This window comes from Podarcis cretensis, assembly GCF_951804945.1.
Source record: "Podarcis cretensis genome assembly, chromosome: 17".
Taxonomy (NCBI): Eukaryota; Metazoa; Chordata; class Lepidosauria; order Squamata; family Lacertidae; genus Podarcis; species Podarcis cretensis.
This window is the reverse complement of record NC_137187.1, coordinates 31379925-31398791: the sequence shown is the minus strand read 5'-3', so window position 1 is coordinate 31398791 and position 18867 is coordinate 31379925. Positions and strand designations below refer to the sequence as shown.

Sequence of the window (18867 nt, the reverse complement as noted above, 5' to 3'; positions counted from 1 at the left end):
CTCCCATTAGCCTCGGTCAGCATAGCCAATGTAGTCCAAAAACATCTGGAGGGCCACAGGTTAACCACCCCTGGGGTAGAACCAGGGATGGTTGAATCTGCCAATTTTGCTTCTCTCAGCTTTCCGTTTTCCCAATCTTAAATTTAGTTCCCCACATGCCTTTTGTTATTTTTTTAAAAAGTCTTTATGAAAATCCACCAGCATTTTGGTGCAAATTTCTCTTACACGCAGCTTTGTATGCAATCTTGCCAAATATATCACTTTTTTTGCAAAGCATATTTCCCCTAATCTTACACATTCTTCTAAGTTGGGGCACTGTTATACAGTGGTTTCGCTCCTTCCTCCTGGGCCGTGTTCAGAAAGTGGTGGTGGGGGATGAGTGTTCAGACCCCTGGGCCCTCACTTGTGGGGTGCCTCAAGGTTCCGTCCTCTCCCCCATGCTTTTTAACATCTATATGAAGCCGCTGGGAGAGATCATCAGGGGGTTTGGACTGGGTGTTCATCAATATGCAGATGATACCCAGCTCTACCTCTCTTTCAAATCAGAACCAGTGAAGGCGGTGAAGGTCCTGTGTGAGTGCCTGGAGGCGGTTGGAGGATGGATGGCGGCTAATGGATTGAGGTTGAATCCTGACAAGACAGAAGTACTGTTTTTGGGGGACAGGGGGCGGGCTGGTGTGGAGGACTCCCTGGTCCTGAATGGGGTAACTGTGCCCCTGAAGGACCAGGTGCGCAGCCTGGGAGTCATTTTGGACTCACAGCTGTCCATGGAGGCGCAGGTCAATTCTGTATCCAGGGCAGCTGTCTACCAACTCCACCTGGTACGCAGGCTGAGACCCTACCTGCCTGCGGACTGTCTCGCCAGAGTGGTGCATGCTCTAGTTATCTCCTGCTTGGACTACTGCAATGCGCTCTACGTGGGGCTACCTTTGAAGGTGACTCGGAAACTACAACTAATCCAGAATGCGGCAGCTAGACTGGTGACTGGGGGCGGCCGCCGAGACCACATAACACCGGTCTTGAAAGACCTACATTGGCTCCCAGTACGTTTCCGAGCACAATTCAAAGTGCTGGTGTTGACCTTTAAAGCCCTAAACGGCCTCGGCCCAGTATACCTGAAGGAGCGTCTCCACCTCCATAGTTCTGCCCGGACGCTGAGGTCCAGTGCCGAGGGCCTTCTGGCGGTTCCCTCATTGCGAGAAGCAAAGCTACAGGGAACCAGGCAGAGGGCCTTCTCGGTCGTGGCGCCTGCCCTGTGGAACGCCCTCCCATCAGATGTCAAAGCAATAAATAACTACCTGACATTCAGAAGACATCTTAAGGCAGCCCTGTTCAGGGAAGTTTTTAATCTGTGATATTTTAGTGTATTTTTGGTTTTTATGGAAGCCGCCCAGAGTGGCTGGGGAGACCCAGCCAGATGGGCGGGGTACAAATAATAAATTATTATTATTATTATTATTATTATAAGTTACATTTACTGATACATGCATTTTTATACATGGGTGGAGAACTTCACTGCAAAATTTGGAGACGTGCAAATTCCAAAGGTTGACTTTGTTTTGATTTGCATATTGCTTCAGAAAGTGAGAATTAGCTATATTCACCTTTAAATGCAAAGTAAAACAGTATCCTCCCTCCTCCCCAGGTAGAACAAACTGGGTGTTGGCCAACTCTGGATACTCATTGTTCTTTGCAAAATCTTTGGCCAATGCCAATAACAGCCAGTGTCAACTCACCCAATATCAAACAGTTCCCATATCCAAGTTTCAGGGAAGAACCTCCGAACAGTCTCAATAACTCTATCTCGAGATACGTCTCCTGAAGGAGGTGGTGCCGGTGGTGGTGGCGCAGATTCTAAAACAATAAGAAAAGATATCTGGACTCTTAGTTCTATGAATTTGCAGCGGTAAGTGGCAGGACGCAGGAGCAGCTACATTATCCCCTATGCAAAAAAATCTGTAGACATTAATCTTGCTTGGTCTGAGAAGGAGTTGTGCCTGTTTTGGACCATGCTCTGGCTTACTTTGATGACTATCCAGCTCCCCTGGGTCCCAGAAACCAACAACCTGGAGCCTAACCCTTCCTGTGGAATGACATCAGTTATATGGAGCAAGTGCTGGAAAATGCTCAGCAAAATGGCAGATATGACATGGGGAAGGTGGAAGTTCTGGAAATAGAAGAGTGTGCTGTGCCTGGGGGTAACCCAAGTAACGCGGTCCAGGTCTGGTCCCAAATCCAAGGGTTCTGCGAGGAGTCAATCTGACAGGGCCAAAGCAGGACACGAGGCAGGAAACCAGACAAGGTCAGGCACAGGATAACAGGCAGGTTCTGGCAAACAGCAACGTTGCTCCTGCAACCTGGGGTGGGGTCCAGCAGCCTTTTATCTCTGTCAGGGTAACAGCCGGTCCTGATCCCCCAGTGACTCACCTCCCTGTCTTGCCCGAAGGCAAGCACTCCTCCTGCGAGTACTCAGGTCTCTCCTTCTCTCAGACCTCAGTCTCTGCAGCTCGGGAGATGCTGGTGGGTTACTAGACCCAGAGGCCGCCTCAGCCTCTCCTAACCCAATTGGTAGTGGAGCAGCTGTAAGTGATTGCCCAGCTGAAGGCAACGAGGTAATTCCCGCATCTGGAGCTGGGACAGGCTCAGGCCCCTGACTCGGCCCAGATGGTGCTTGTTGCAGGGGAACCTTTGCAGACTGGGGCTATTCAGAATCAGGCCCCAGACTGGGTTCAGATGCCACCTGGGGCAAAGGATCCGGTGCGGACTGAGACTCCTCTGGCTCCGAGTCCGAGCCCTAGTCCCAGGCCATCACAAAGAGGGAATGACACAGGGCCACGACTGGACCTAATGGTCAGGGGTCTCTTTACCTTTACCTACCAGAACCCCAGGCAACTTGTCTGGAATAAACTTTGGCTGGTTCACTTTCATCCAGTCCAAAACTGCTGCCACATCCGGTTCAGAACTTCCACTACCTCCATCTACATATGGTTGACACCAAACTTCAGGTGACATCTCCAAGCAACTTCATGCAGATGTGAAAAAGCCTGTGAGATGCAACAGGCTTCTGGCACAGGGCAGAACAGCAGTTCCCCATTGCTACCTTCTGGAACCGACTCACTAGGTAAGCCCAGAATAGTAAGCCCCCCCTCCCATCCCAAAAAGGCACTCCGGAAGGAAACCATGCTGAATGGTAGCAAAAGCTGAGGAAAAGTTCAGGATATTCTGCAGTTCTACACTTCATTCTCCATCTAACATTACGGGTTTGCACCATCCCCACCCAAATTACCTGCAAAGAAAGGGCCAGGTGTGGTTCTGGCAAAAAATTCAGATGACTCCTCAAAAGGCCGAAAAGGACCACGGCCACTGGAGCATATAACCGGTTGCCGAAGCCGGGAGTTGGTTACAAACTTTACACCCGTAGCCTGAATTTGAAAATAATAATAAATAGCTCAAGATTTTGCACAAATTCCTCTTTTTCTTAATATTACTATCATCTCCATTATTTCTTTATTTAGATCATTTCTTCCTAGGGATAGACGGATCTGTCAACTTCAGATTCTCTCTCTTTCTCATATTTCTAATCTTAAATTCTCCACATTTCTACACGATCGCAACTTTTGAAAAAAGATTTCTCATGAAAATTAATCAACATCTTAGTGCGAATCTCTCCTTATTTTATATGCCGTTTTTGCCTAATATAAACATATTTGCAAAACAGTTTACACCCGTTCTCCTCCTTGACCACGTTCCAGCTCTACGCCACTTGATTCCTCTATATGTCAGCTGATTGAGTCATATGGGTCTCCTGCCGAGTGACCTGACACTTTGCCCACTTTGGAATGTATAGACTTTAATATTCCAAGCTCCATTTCATTGACTGCTTTGTAATTTGAAAGCTAGTTAGAAATATTCAAATCATACAATTTTAGTCATGTACCAGTGGAATGTTGTTGAGAATCACAAAAAACCCTCCAAAACACTATTGAGAATGGAGATGGTTAGACATTTCCTTTCTCTTAACTGCTCACAAAAGAACTATGTGCAAGTCTTACTCTTATTTCTCCATAGATATCTGGTCCATAGTTGAAGTTAGCAGGAACATAATACAAGCCATCCAAAAATATGTTGTCCGGTGGAATGCAAGGCTCTTGCGGATCATCCTCTAGGTTGATCCCATTGAAGTAGTAACTAAACATATCATAGCTAAGGAGACTGTAGACCTAAGAAGGAGAAACCAGTGCAGAAGTCTGTTACAAACAGGGCTAAAAATAAAATGAAATTCTAGACACAGAAACTGAAATTTTGTGTCAGAAATGACTGAAATGTTCAGCCTGCACAGGGTGAGACTCGTACTTGCCTTGGAAGATTCCATATTGTACAACCTTGGTTTTTAGTAGGGCTGCCATACGCCCAGGAATCGGGCTGCAAAAATGGCGGCTGAGTGGATTTTTGCTGAATCAGCAAAATATCCGGAAAACCTATCCGGAAAACCTGGCCATATTTTTCTGGGGGGGAGGGGGGGGATTTTCACTTTTGGGAATATGGCAACCCTAACTTTTAGTGTATCCCTTACAGAAGTGGCACATCAGCAAAGCAGAAGTTTCTGTTATAAACATCTCTGCTGCCCTTGCAACCTCTCAGCCAACCCTTTGTCATCCTGGTTACCACTTAGGGTGGCAGGATGGGAGCAAGCAAAGACTCATACTCAGAGCAGGACAAAACATGTCTCTCGACTGGGGCACGAAAGCCCCCAAAATAGGAAGGTGGTGAGAAAGGTCTAGAAACGCCAGAGCTTGCAAATTCATCGTGACTGAGTTTGGTCTTTCAAATTTCAGTGGCACCCTGTACAAGCCCCAAATTTGGTGCCCCCACCTCTCATATTCTGTTCTGCGTGTGCACTGCATCATACTTGCAGTGCCCTACACTGCCCCCTTCAACTCGGTGGCCAGCACAGGGGAACTGGTCATGCTGCCCTAAATCCACCTCTGGCCATGGACTGACTCTGGAAGTGAGGGATTGCAGCCACAGACAGAGCAGGAGTGGGTTAGTTCAGCCCCCCTTCATCAAGAGTTCCCAGACTTGGAAAGCTCACAGACAGAGGGAGGGGAGGAGATAGATGACATTGAGGGGGTTGCCAGGCAACCGGGAGGTAGAACCAGAAGAGCTGAAAGGGTTAAAATGCAACGGAAGTCCAAAAGAGGAAGGACTGGACTTTGGCACCCTTCATGCTGTGACGGGGCAGAGACTCAGAATGACCAACTCGTAGCTAAAAGCGGCAGGCTCAGAGCCATGCTCTGGATGTAAATTGTAAATAAATGTGGCATAAAACTGCCAGAGACTCATTAGTTCTTATTGGGGCTTGCTTGCCTGCCTGAGATCATTACACTCCATCATTACACGGTGTGGGCACAAACAGGCACGTGGCTTTTGCTCTTACACTTTCAGCTGATAATTCTGTCTCTGGCTTCAAGAGAAGAACGCTCTGGTCCACAGCTCGCAGAGCACAGTAGGAGTTGGCAGCAGCTTTGACATCAAGGCTGACATTTGAAGCTGGAAGAGCTTCCTTCACGGAGAACTGGAGGCTGACCTGAAATCAAGTATAAAACATTTAAAGGGTTAATTTCATGGGAAGGCCAACTGATTTCTAGATGACCTTAATATAAAGCCTTCTTTCCATCATAGACTCTTAGAAAGCCACCATACTTAGATTGACACACCTGTTGTGGTCTATTGTGTTACACTGGGTTTGTTTCACTTATCAGTTGGGGCTTCCTGTATAGCTGAATAGGAAAATGAATTATGGAGTGGGGCACATTTATTTCATCTTCTAGCTGAACATGTCTTATGCTTGTTGGAACTGATGGCTAGTCCCCAGGCTATGAAACATCATCAGGGAGGGAGGCAAGCTGATGCTGAGAGGGATTGTTAGACAACCACTAAACACTTGTCCTCACATTCTGCTGTAAGCCATACAACTTCCATACAATGAGCAAACTTCTGAAATTCCAGAAGACCAAAAAGAAACTAAAGCTTAACTCATCCAGCTTTTCAAGGAGCTTTCCTAAGAACAAATTGCCATGTTCCACATAACACCAGTCTTGAAAGACCTACATTGGCTCCCAGTACGTTTCTGAGCACAATTCAAAGTGTTGGTATTGACCTTTAAAGCCCTAAACGGCCTTGGTCCAGTATACCTGAAGGAGCGTCTCCACCCCCATTGTTCTGCCCGGACGCTGAGGTCCAGCGCCGAGGGCCTTCTGGTGGTTCCCTCATTGCAAGAAGCAAAGCTACAGGAAACCAGGCAGAGGGCCTTCTCGGTAGTGGCGCCCGCCCTGTGGAACGCCCTCCCATCAGATGTCAAAGAGATAAACAAGTACCTGACATTCAGAAGACATCTTAAGGCAGCCCTGTTCAGGGAAGTTATTAATGTGTGATATCTTAGTGTATTTTTGGTCTTTGTGGAAGCCGCTCAGAGTGGCTGGGGAAACCCAGCCAGATGGGCGGGGTACAAATAATAAATTTATTATTAATATTATTATTGTTGTTGTTGTTGTTGTTGTCAGCACGCAACCCCAGAGTCGTCTGCAACTGGACCTAACAGTCAGGGGTACCTTTACCTGCATATGAAGTGTTTTGCAGTTCTTACCTCATTGCGTTATCTTACCTTATTGTGGAAGCACTTTTCTATCTCGAATCTGGCAGTATCAGCAACCACCTCCCTCTCAGGATGTAGAGTATAGACCAGCAACGTGGCAACGGGAGCCATGTTTGCATCGACAGAAAGTGAGATGTAAAAGTGGCCTTTGGAAGCTGCCAAATCATCTGCATGGAGAACAATGAGAGACAAGCTGGAATCCTCAGCCTGAAACACAAGGCTCCTGGCAGAGGGCTTTGAGAGAAGACAATAAAGAGGCTTGCACACTTACAAAATTTACACTGCCTCAACAGACTCAATCACCGTTCAGGATCATGGTATACAAATATAATAAATAACCAATGGGGCTTTTAAAAAAAGAATGTACCGGTATGTGGTGGGGCAAGAATTTGACACACGAGCACATTTTGCAAGCAAAATCAAGGCAGACATTTCACCTACATTCTTCCTATACCCAGAGCTACGGTGGCTCATCCAGTTTTTCCGCCTGAGGCAAAATGGGAACGTGCTGTCCTTGCTGCCTCCCCCCTCACTTACCAATGCCTCACTTACCAGGGTCATGTGGCGGTGGATTCCAGTGAAGTCTCATGAGATCTCGCTAGAAGCCACTGCCATTTCTGTTGGGACCCGTGGGTGCGGTGCCCTGGAGGACTCCACCACCTGAAGCAGCTATCTCAGTCTGCCCCATGGGCGGGCTGGCCCTGACCCAGAGCCTCTAACATATGGTACCTTCCTCCAAGAAATAAATCACCTTGGGGAAGAGAGATGGAGTAGCAGCCAGATAAGGTTTCAAAGGCTGGAGGGTCCCAGATTATTCCCAAGCAGGGGAAAACAAAGAAACTGCTGTTGTGGGGGCAATATGGTACCCCACTGAAGAGGAGTCTAATACCCTAAGGTTTTACTGTGGAACGAGGCAACGAGTTGGCACTCCAGGAACAGTTTTTCCAAGATCAGCCCTATAGTGTAGTCCAATTTGGAAAACCAATGAAGAAAGGCTCTCAATGTTTTGGGCATACTGGACCTGAATTCTTGCCAACAATAGCTAAGAGCAGAATGAGGGGCAACAATAGATGTGAACAGGTACAAGAAAACACACACAACAGTAGGAGGGGGTTTACAGACCTTTTCGTACCCTTCAAAATGGCCGTTTTCATGAGGAAAACCAAACACCACAAAATTTTGGCACAGCACTACTTACCACGACTGAGGTTGACAACCTTTCTGCCTGAGTTTATAATTTTGTTCTTCACCAGTACCTGTGTACACCAAGAGGGAAATGAGCAATAGGCAGTGTAACTCAAGGGCGTGGGAGAAGTATGGTTCAAAAAAAATCGCCTCACAGCAGAATCTCAAATTATGAATACAAGTTTGGAAGCCCTTTGATATTTTGAAATGTATCAAAACTAATTTCTCTTCTGTTCAGTGAATCCTTATCCACCTTGTACAAAATATATTAATGATCGTGCACACACAAAATCCTGCAATGTTCACCGTGCAAAAGTTGCCACCTGTCCTCATGTCACTCAGTAACTATGGCCCATAGTGGCAGTGGTGGAATTCCTGATAGTTCTTATCCTTTTGAGCAAGGGAATCAGTTGTTCTGAGCTCAGCACACTCAGTGTTTTATCAGTGCATATCTGTAACCTGGCTGGGGGTTGGGGGATATATAAACTGATTTATATTGAGATATGAGAAAAATTAGGAAAACTTCAAAATTCATTCCAGCTTTGGAGCATGGAGCATTAAACCTGCATTCAGAATGAATTTCACCGTTTTCCTAGTTTTTAAAATGTCTTTTTATATAAAAAAGGAAATGTTAACCATGCACGATCATCTCCTAGTTAAATCAGAATTCAGGAAGAGTGCAGAGAAAAACCAATGATACAGAATGGGGGAAATCTACTCATCCGGCTTTGCCACAATTGAACCCAGCTGGGAGTGACGTGGTGGCCTGGGTGTCCGCAGGCTCTGCGCTGCCCCAAAAGGTCCGCCCGTCGCCTCCCCCTCAGCTGTAGGGTGGCTGAGTGGGAGGAGGCAGGCAGGCAGATTCTTCGAAGGCCCAGTGGAGCGTCCTGCCCTGGCTAGCCCCGCCCCCTAGGCGACTGGCCCCGCCCCTGGGCGCAGGGCATTTGCGCTGCCCCAGGTGCCTGATCGGCTTGCTCCGCCGCTGCCTCTGCATTGGTTCAAATGCTTTGGGAACACATTTTTGCCACAGAACGGTTTACAATAATCATTCTTGAAAAAGATTTCATTGAAGCAAGTCAGGTAGCTTAATAAAAATTCCTTCTCGACATCTGTTTATGGGTCACATACCTCCTTTTGCATTTTGGTGGGGCCCTCTGTTTGTTTGATCTTCTTTCTCTTTTTTGCAGGCATATGTTCCCCCCCCCCACCCCCAATAAATACTTCCATGTCAAATAAAGAAAACTGAGCAGCTCTTTGATACTTACAAAGAAATAGAAGCTTGTAGTGTTCCTTTCTTTTATATTCAGGCTGTAGGAGACTTTGATTCTGCTGACCTGGTCGCACGGCAACTCTCCTGGCACTTGGTGTATCTTCACAAAACTATCTGTTCTGGAGTAGAAGCGCTGGACTGAATGATAAGCCTCTGGATAGTAGGGTAATAACCAGCCATCACTGTTGCAATTGTCATTGGGTTTATATATTAGCTGTAGGCAATGGGGAAGGGAGGGCAGAGAGGAGGAAGATGTAGAAATCAGCTCATCACATTATTTCTCTATGGGAAATTGGATAAGTCATGGTCAATGGAAGCCTTCAAATTACAAGCTGCAAATAGGGACACACAGCTTTAGTGACTGATTTGTTATTTTTTTGTTTTTTAATTGAATTTAGATACTGCCCTCGAGCCGGGGGTCCCAGGGCGGTTCACAGAATAAAATCAAGATATAAACCCACGAAAACAACAACCCAATAGGCCCCCCACCCCAAAACCCCCACATTTTAAAAGGGCATGGGATGTAAATCAGATCAATCAAAGGCCTGGTTAAAAAGGAATGTTTTTGCCTGGCGCCTAAAGGTGTATAATGAAAGCGCCAGGCAAACTTCCCTGGGGAAAGCATTCCACAGATGGGGAGCCACTGCAGAGAAGGCCCTGTTCCCGTGTTGCCACCCTCCAGACCTCTCAAGGAGGAGGCATATGAAAGAGAGCCTCAGTTTATCTCAGGGTCCAGGTAGGTTCATATGGAAAGAGGTGGTCCTTGAGGTATTGCAGTCCTGAGCCATTTAAAGCTTTATAGGTCAAAACCAGCACGTGGAATTGGACCTGGAAACTAATTGGTAGCCAGTGTGGTTGGACCAGAATGCTCAAACCGTCTTGCTCCGGTGAGCAACCTGGCCGCTGAATTCTGCACTAGCTGAAGTTTCCAAATCATCTTCAGAGGCAGCCCTACGTATAACGCATTGCAGTAATCTAACCTAGAGGTTGCCAGAGCATAGACAACAGTAGTTAGGCTATCCCTGTCCAGATAGGGGTGTAGCTGGGCCACCAGCCAAAGCTGATGGAAGGCACTCGGAGGCTACTGAGGCCACCTGAGCCTCAAGCAACAGCAAAGGATCCAGAAGATACCGTGTTTTTCTGTGTATAAGACAATGCTTTTTGCTAAAAGAAATTAGGCAAAAATTGGGAGTCGTCTTATACATGGATAGTGAATGCAGGGGGGGGGGCGCGCGCATGTGATTAATGGCAGCAGCAAGCAGGAGATTGGCAGTGGCGATTGGGCGGGTGATTGGGGGCTGCAGCAAGACCTGCTGGCGATTGGCTGTAGCTGCGGCAAGTGGGTGGGTGGGCTATTGGTGGCAGCTAGTGGGCAGACAATTGGTGGTTGCGGCGAGGTGTGCAATCGGCAGTGGCTGTGGCAAGCGATCAGCAGTGGTGGGCAGGCGGGTAAGCGATTGGCGGAAGTGACCTCCCCCACCCCCCGAAAAAGCTACACAACTTGATTTCTTAATTTTGGGTTTAAAAAAAACAGGGGTCGTCTTATACATGGGGGCGTCTTATACACGGAAAAATACGGTAGTTACTTAAAGGGGACAGTTCTCTAGTCCTGGACTTGGGTACTAGCTACCTGTTACATGTAAAGGTAAAGGTAAAGGGACCCCTGACCATTAGGTCCAGTCATGACTGACTCTGGGGTTGCGGCGCTCATCTCGCTTTATTGGCCGAGGGAGCCGGCGTACAGCTTCCGGGTCATGTGGCCAGCAGGACTAAGCTGCTTCTGGCGAACCAGAGTAGCACACGGAAACGCCATTTACCTTCCCGCTGGAGTGGTACCTATTTATCTACTTGCACTTTGACGTGCTTTCGAACTGCTAGGTTGGCAGGAGCAGGGACTGAGCAACAGGAGCCCACCCCATCACAGGGATTCAAACCGCCAACCTTCTGATTGGCAAGTCCTAGGCTCCCTGGTTTAACCCACAGAACCACCCGCACCCACCTATTACATGTAAACATGTGCAATACAACACTGGCACCTTTAAGAAAAGAGAAAGGTGGAGAGGTGTTTGGAGAAGTGTGCAATAGCCCTGGCTTCTGTCGGTCACTTACTCTGAGAGAGATATCTGAACTAAAGAACGTTGAGGTATCAATACAAAACTCAGCGGTGCCGTTTCCATCGGTGCTGTAGTTGCCCACATTTTTGTTGTTGACATGTAGTTGGACAATCTCATTTCCAAGGGGAGAGTCATCAACATCAACCAGTTTTATCTGAAGGAGAAGGAAAAGCCCAGAAGCATCAGTGGCTCATCTCTGACTCAGCAATGCTCTCCAAAACCAAGGCTTTATATTGCAGAGCGATCCTGAACCCTAGCTAAGGAGCAGAGGTATGAAGTGACCACCACACCTGAAGGCCTGTCACCTTGCAGAAGTTGGGTGGCATTTAAAATTGAGAGAATAATATAATAATAATTTATTATTTGTACCCCGCCCATCTGGCTGGGTTTCCCCAGCCACTCTGGGCGGCTTCCACAAAGACCAAAAATACACTAATATGTCATACAATAAAAACTTCCCTGAACAGGGCTACCTTAAGATGTCTTCTGAATGTCAGGTAGTTGTTTATCTCTTTGACATCTGATGGGAGGGGGTTCCACAGGGCGGGTGCCACCACCGAGAAGGCCCTCTGCCTGGTTCCCTGTAGCTTTGCTTCTCACAATGAGGGAACAGCCAGAAGGCCCTCAGCGCTGGACCTCAGCATTCGGGCAGAACGATGGGGGTGGAGATGCTCCTTCAGGTATACTTGAGAAATCAGAGGGACTTTTGATCCAGTGGATCCAAAGCCAATGGCAGCCTGCCTCCAAACACAATATTTTGGAAGGAGCAGCAGGGGTCTCTATAGAAGCGGACATTTCACTGCCTACCCACCCACCCATCAAGCAGCAAAGATCAGGGCTGAACTGTTTATTTTGGTTCCCCAACATTTCTCATGGGTTTCACACGAGGAAGAACCTTCAGGTTAATGTTGATAACTACAGAGTAAATTTCAAATTTTCAGAATGCTTGAACTGGAGATTTTCCAGCTTGCTCATACTCCTAGTATTCTACAAGAGCTCTCAGTTTCACGGTTTGTTTAGGAAAAAACAATAAATCCTTATTCCCTCTCTGTTGAAGGGGATGTGGGAATCTCGAAACTTATTTCCATGCTTGGTGGGAATGTAAAAATCGTTCATACGTTCTGGACCAGGGTCTTTGATATTATTTTTATAATTGTTAAACAACCTCTCTCGCCAAATCCAGATTTAGCCCTGCTTTCGTTAAGCATAGATTCTAGCCTCACTATTTGACATAAAGATTAGTGGGGGGGTTTCCCCTATTGTTAGCCACACATTTGGCGATAGCATGTTTTTGGAAATCTCAGGCTGAGCTACCCCTTGAGGTTCAACATCATTCGGGATGTGGCTATCACAGAGTGACTAACAAGGCTTAGAAGGGTAGTAAAACTACCTCAGTTGAATTCTGGTCTCCTTTCTTTTCATATGTAAGGGAAGAAGATAACAATTGCCTCCCACCAACTTCTCAAATATGTCTTAAGAATATGCTTGAAATGACACTACATATTCAATTTAATTTTTTTGTAGATATTGTATCCCATAACTAGACTTGTACCCAGTTGTTGTTTTCAAGAGTTTTATTATTTTGGAAAACAAAAAATTCGTAGTAAAAAGAAGCTCTCAGATTCACTTCAGATTTCATGAAATCTAGGGACAACCAGGGGATCTGTAGGACAGTCGTAATGTTTGTTACTAGACTTTATTAGATATTTCGCCTGTGCAAATCTGTTTATGTCCCACCCTGCATTTACTTAAAACTTCCCTTCAGCTGAAATTTCAGTGGCAAATGTGGTTTTGTTTCTCAGTTAGAAAGGCATTCCTTCAGTTTCACTGTTTCACTCCTAAAAGAGATGAAATTTAGTCACTCATCTCTAGATATAGGCATTTAGGCTGGGTCATACTCAGCTTCTCATTTTACCTGACCACAATAGGGGATCCCCCTTTTATAGTCCCGGTCCATATTCTGAAATGTCACAGTCCCCAGTATCCGAGAAACTGAAATGTAGGCTGAACGTTTACTCTGTATCCCTGTGCGAGAGTCCAAGAACAAACATAATTAGCTCACTAATATGAAATAAACTATCCTAAATAGTTTCATGGCTGCTGTTTATTTATCTTCCCAGCAGTCTCTTTTTGATTACGTGGAAGGGTTTACCTGTTCCTTTCTCAGTGACGATGGCCTTCACATCTAGGTTCATCCAGTACCCTGAACGATTAAGCTCAAAAGTCTTGGAACTGAAGACATGGGCAAGGCAGCCATCTTTGCCCAGCTGAAAAAGAGGAGGGGTAAGGAATCCAACACGAGAATGAAAATTAATTGGTGTTGCTTAAATTTGGCCCAGTGCCATTGATTACAATAGAAACAGCTTCCAAGAAGACACTGTGTTTTAATGCATGCCAGATGTCTGAATATGATTCAGGGTGTTCCCCTACTTAGACTGATATTCGCTATTGATCTCCTGGAGCCATGCCCAGTCATTGCAGCATCCCTAAGAGAGCTGAGTTTGAAGGCAACATGTTGCCCCTCCATTTCCCGTGGACCAGCTCCAAGTATTGTTTCCCATGTGTGCTTTTGCTTAAATTATCCAATATCCATTTGGAAGATTTTGGCAGGAGTGGCTATAGCCCTGTTCACACAGCTATAGCTCTGCTAGAACTGCTTCCACAACTTCAATGGAAGATCTGAAAGGTGCCCATGGACAGCTTCAAAGGCCCTGCAGACATGATTCAATTCCCGCGCCTATGTTCAGTTGGCTCATTGAGAAAATTTGAATGCATGCTCTATCCTTTGCTCCTAAGTTCCTCAAGCCAAGGCAGTCCTTAAAAAAAGCAACATCTTCCTCTTCATGCAGTATCCAATGTATGCTGGAAATTGCTTCTGGAAGCCCACCATTAATAAATTAGAGAAGTATCAGAGGTCTTTAAATCAATACAAGCCAACTTTCCTTATCTTTGCAGTTTTCTCTCCCAGATTTCTTCCCCTTCCCCTGGGCTGCTCTTTCCCACAACCCTCGTGTCCATGTCTGGCCCTTTGGCCTCCTGCCATCTCAGACATGTATTCTCATAGCTTCCTACTTCTTCTATCACAGCATCTCTTGATCCTACTGTCTGCCCTTATCTCCTCTCCGGGATTCAGGGGAAGCTCAGCCAATAACAGCTTCCAGGCCATTAGAGTGCTTTAACCAATTACTGCCATCACCACATGAATAAGAAGCCTATACCCAATAAGCTTCAGACTGAACTTTATGACTTATGACACCATTACTCCACAAGGAAGAATACAGTAGGAAAATGATCCCACTCCACAAATCCCCAATCTACTGGTTTCCATGGCCCTGGCTTTGTGCCTCGGCCCAGTATACCTAAAGGAGCGTCTCCACCCCCATCGTTCTGCCTGGACGCTGAGGTCCAGCGCCGAGGGCCTTCTGGTGGTTCCTTCATTGCGAGAAGCAAAGCTACAGGGAACCAGGCAGAGGGCCCTTTCGGTAGTGGCGCCCGCCCTGTGGAACGCCCTTGCATCAGATGTCAAAGAGATAAACAACTACTTGACATTCAGAAGACATCTTAAGGCAGCCCTGTTCAGGGAAGTTTTTAATGTGTGACATCTTAGTGTATTTTTGGTCTTTGTGGAAGCTGCCCAGAGTGGCTGGGGAAACCCAGCCAGATGGGTGGGGTACAAATAAATTATTATTATTATTATTATTATTATTATTATTATGCAGTGACCCAGATACTTATTCATACAGGAAGGAACTCAAAAATCCTGGGGCTCTGTAGAGCAATGAGGTGAGCTGTAGTCAATTCTAGGATGCAGCAATAAATGAAAAGCAAAAATGAGCACCAAGCAATCTCTCCTTATTCTTATGTCCCCGCATGCCCCCAGTTTTATGAACCATTTTTGTTTTGTTCAGAATTGTGGAGGCAATGTTAGAGCTCACATCCAACAGACTGGAAAAGGAGGAGGCTAGCTCAGTTGATTAGTGTGGTGCAGGGGCATACGAAGTGGGGGGCGGAGGGGGCGGTCCAACCTGGGTGCCACTCGGGGGGAGTGACAAGATGGCCTCTGCCTCCCCCCAGCTGTAGAGCGGCCAAGGGCGCGCACAGTCAGTATGGATGCCACGCCTGCGCACTCCATACGGGATGTCGCACATACGCAGTCTGTATGGGATGCCGCACATGCGCAGTCCATACAGGATGCTGCTCGCCCGGCAGCCCATATGGATGCTCATATGGAAGGCGCATGCATGGCAGCCCATACGGAGTGTGCATGTGCAGCAGCTCGTACAGACGCCACGTAAGCGGCGCTCATATTGACTGTGCTCGCCCTCGGCCACTCTACAGCTGGGGGGAGGCAGGGGCCCTCTTTCCCTTATTTGGCGGGAAAGTCCCTTATACCAGCGCAGTGTCCCGCTGCTGTCCCTTATTGATGATGTCCCTTAAATTTCCCAGGTTTCAAAGGAAGCAGCTCCTCTCCCTCCCTCCCTCCCTCCCTGCCGGCCAGGGAGGAGGGAGGCTCCAACTGTGTTGCTTGGCTGCGTTGCTCACCCAATAAGGAGTCTAAGAATAACTGGGGGGGGTGGAGCTTGCATGCTTTGTGCCGATCAAATCGGCCGCATTGCCTGGGGACTCGCCTTTGCTCAGCGCTTCCCAGCAGAGAGGTGACGGTGGTTTTCCATGCTGCATCCCCTTTGCCGGGTTGCTGCGCTGTGGGAACCACCGCTTGAGGCTTTGTTTGGCTGCTGATTGACTAAAGTCCCTTATTTTGGCTGCTGATCCCTTATTTTTGAGGCTGCTGGTCCCTTATTTTCAAATCTGTAAGTTGACAGCTATGTGTCACACCCCCCCCAAGTGGCACTCCATACGGGATGCCGCACACGCACACTCCGTATGGACATTGTGCATGCGCCACCGGGCGGTTCACCCCACCCCTTGGCATCCCACCCTGGGTGCCGGAGAGGGTTCTTCCGCCACTGGTATGGTGCTGATAATGCCAAGGTTGCGGGCTTGAACTCTGCATGGGACTGATGCATATTCCTGCACTGTGGGGAGTTGGACTAGATGACCTTTGTGGTCCCTTCCAACTCTACAATACTGTGATTCTCTATGATCTGTCTCCTGGCAGCAAGTCTGTACACAGCTCTATCCCCATCCATTACATGAGGGCAGGATAAGTAGTGTGGATATTACACTGGGCTGAGGTCTGCGGAGTATAATTCAAAGGCTTGGACAATGCAGCACTTTTGACTTCATTGCAAACTGGACTGCATCATTATTTGTGGAATAAATTTTTCTGACTGTGCAAAAAGGCCTAATGGGAAAGGGAAACAGGAGAAGACAATGGAGGGAGAAGGAGGACAGAAAAATGATAAGGAACTATGTATCTTACTTCTTTATTGACAGATTCACAGACAGGGTCCCTCTTGCAAGTTCCATAAAAATTGAGATTTCTGCACACACTGAGCTGAGCTTTCCCCTCAACTGGCTGCCCATACGTATACCTAGAAGGGAAAGAAGCATACAGTATTTGAGAATAGATGGCCTCGACGTAAGAGCTACAAATACAGAAAGGACTACAGATGCACAGATGCATTTTAAATGTGTTCCCTCTGATAAATGCACCTCAGCAAATGTCAGCTGCCTTTGCATGCTGACATAAATTTTGTAGGCATCAGTTGATTTTCTCCTCCTTGCTGAAAAAGCGTCAATTATTCTCTGCACATCCATGGACACAGGAAGACTTTCCATGTAAGGGGGGGGGGGCAAGTATGATTTTCAGACAAGATTGACTCCAAACTGCATATTTAGAACTTAAGCCATACCACGACATAAGTTTTTGAATTCATGCACTGTTTATACCTACACATCAATCACTAAAAAATTAAAGCAAATACTTTTAGAATGTGAAGGAAAAGGGCTTCCTGTTGCATGTGTTTTCTCTCCACCACAAAATTTATTTAACTATTCAGTACCCAAAACATCTTTTTCTCTAGAAGGAGAAAACAATGGAGGCAGAAGGTGGGATACTGAGTTTGCACATAACCCTTCAAAATTTTATACATACATATATTTATATGCCGCCCACTCTGGGCAGCTTCCAACAGAATATTAAAAACACGATAAAACATCAAACATTAAAAACTTTTCTAAACAAAGCATTCCACCAACAGACAAATAAATAAATGTTTCATTTGAGTACATCAGAGCACAGCAGAAAATATTTTCCATGCATATCTCTGTCTTAAAAATGTGAATAATCATTATAATTATCAGCTGCTGCTATTTCTGAGCTTTGGGAGAAGATCTCCCAGGTTTGGGGAAGGATGTGGAGTCATATCCAGATAGGTACAGAAACCAAGCTTTTTGTTTTCAAAATTTACTGATAAATTCACAAAAAAGCAAGCTCTAAATAATACTAACAGCATTTTCTTTCACCCCTCTCCATTCAAGATATTCTGAACTCAAGCTAGGGAAGGAGTCTGTTGGAAGCAGAGCCATAGATACCTTCTGAAAAAATGCTCTGGATTTGCATGTGGCTCAGACTTACTTTACTTACCTGACTCCACCCCACAGTTGCTGCAGCTTTTAATGAGTGAATGGAGGGAACTATGTGTGGGACAGGAAAGAGTACATGGCTTTGAGACTGCAAGTAGGGAATTTTTAATAATTGCCTGGCATTTTCAAAGGTAGTATTGTGCCTTAGCCCCAGTAGATCAGCCTCCACCACTAAAAACGTCTGCTTCAGCCATTGGGTCCAATACTTACAAGCCGCACACCTTCACAACGAAATCTGGATTCTCCACAGAGACTGTTTTCGGTGCACTGATAGTGATGTCAAACAGTGGTAATACTGAAGAGTGAAAAAGACACATTCAAACATATATTCCAGAGAAATAGTTTGCGATTTTGAACACTTTGGCACATTGGTGTAGCATGGTGTAGCGTGAGGGGGCCATGGGCCTGGGCACATTTTATTGAGGGGGCACGCCTAGGCACCCCCATGACAGGCTCTCTCATTGGAGCTTTGCTCCGGCACGAAAGGGAGCTGCAGAGACAATTTCCTCTCACGATGGCCCAACGCTGCAGCTCCACTCCTGGGTCAGATCAGACCTGAGGGCAGAGAGGAGGAGGAGAGTCGGCAGCTGCTTCCCCACCCCCCTTCTTCGGCTGCACTGTGGCGCATGAATGTGCCGCCCCTTGCAAGGTGAGCTGCGGCAGGCTCCCTCCGTGTGCTGTTCCTCATGCGCGCACACACATACCCCAGGGCACTGTTCGTACAGGTATATGCTCCACCAGTGATTTGGCATGTGTGTGAGGCAATGTTTGAGGCTTGTCTGGTCAGCCTTTTCCTCAACTGACCCACCTTCTGAGACAGACCATCCTCACACTTCCCCGATGATTATCAGCACTGAGAATTATTATTTAAAATATATTTTATACTGCTTTAAAATGGGAAAACCTTCTAAAGGTAATTTATGTCATTTGCACTGAGAATTGTCTAAGAGAATGGTGATACTATTATAAGGAAACGGCATTGTAAACGAATGGTTGACTCTCACTGAACGATTTGTTTTACCATTTCATTTCGTAATTGCATTTTAGGTGGTTTACTAAAATGTCAGGTTTATTTAATAGGTTTGTTTACCAGC

The 18867-nt window shown here is 46.5% G+C and overlaps 1 protein-coding gene across 1 annotated transcript in view; it reads right to left on the bottom strand.

Annotated features, from left to right (window-relative positions):
* The window catches only part of LOC307206214 (ovostatin-like), a 59881-nt gene that overhangs the window by 30096 nt on the left and 10918 nt on the right, over positions 1-18867 (bottom strand). Inside the window, exons 7-18 of the mRNA XM_079959135.1 lie at positions 17984-18068; positions 16608-16719; positions 13377-13491; positions 13140-13249; positions 11220-11378; positions 9106-9324; positions 7854-7911; positions 6665-6822; positions 5438-5587; positions 4053-4220; positions 3287-3422; positions 1737-1854 (exon numbers count right to left, since the gene is read on the bottom strand). Of these exons, the coding sequence (XP_079815261.1) occupies positions 1737-1854; positions 3287-3422; positions 4053-4220; positions 5438-5587; positions 6665-6822; positions 7854-7911; positions 9106-9324; positions 11220-11378; positions 13140-13249; positions 13377-13491; positions 16608-16719; positions 17984-18068 (1588 nt within the window). The remainder of the gene's footprint in view (positions 1-1736; positions 1855-3286; positions 3423-4052; positions 4221-5437; positions 5588-6664; positions 6823-7853; positions 7912-9105; positions 9325-11219; positions 11379-13139; positions 13250-13376; positions 13492-16607; positions 16720-17983; positions 18069-18867) is intronic.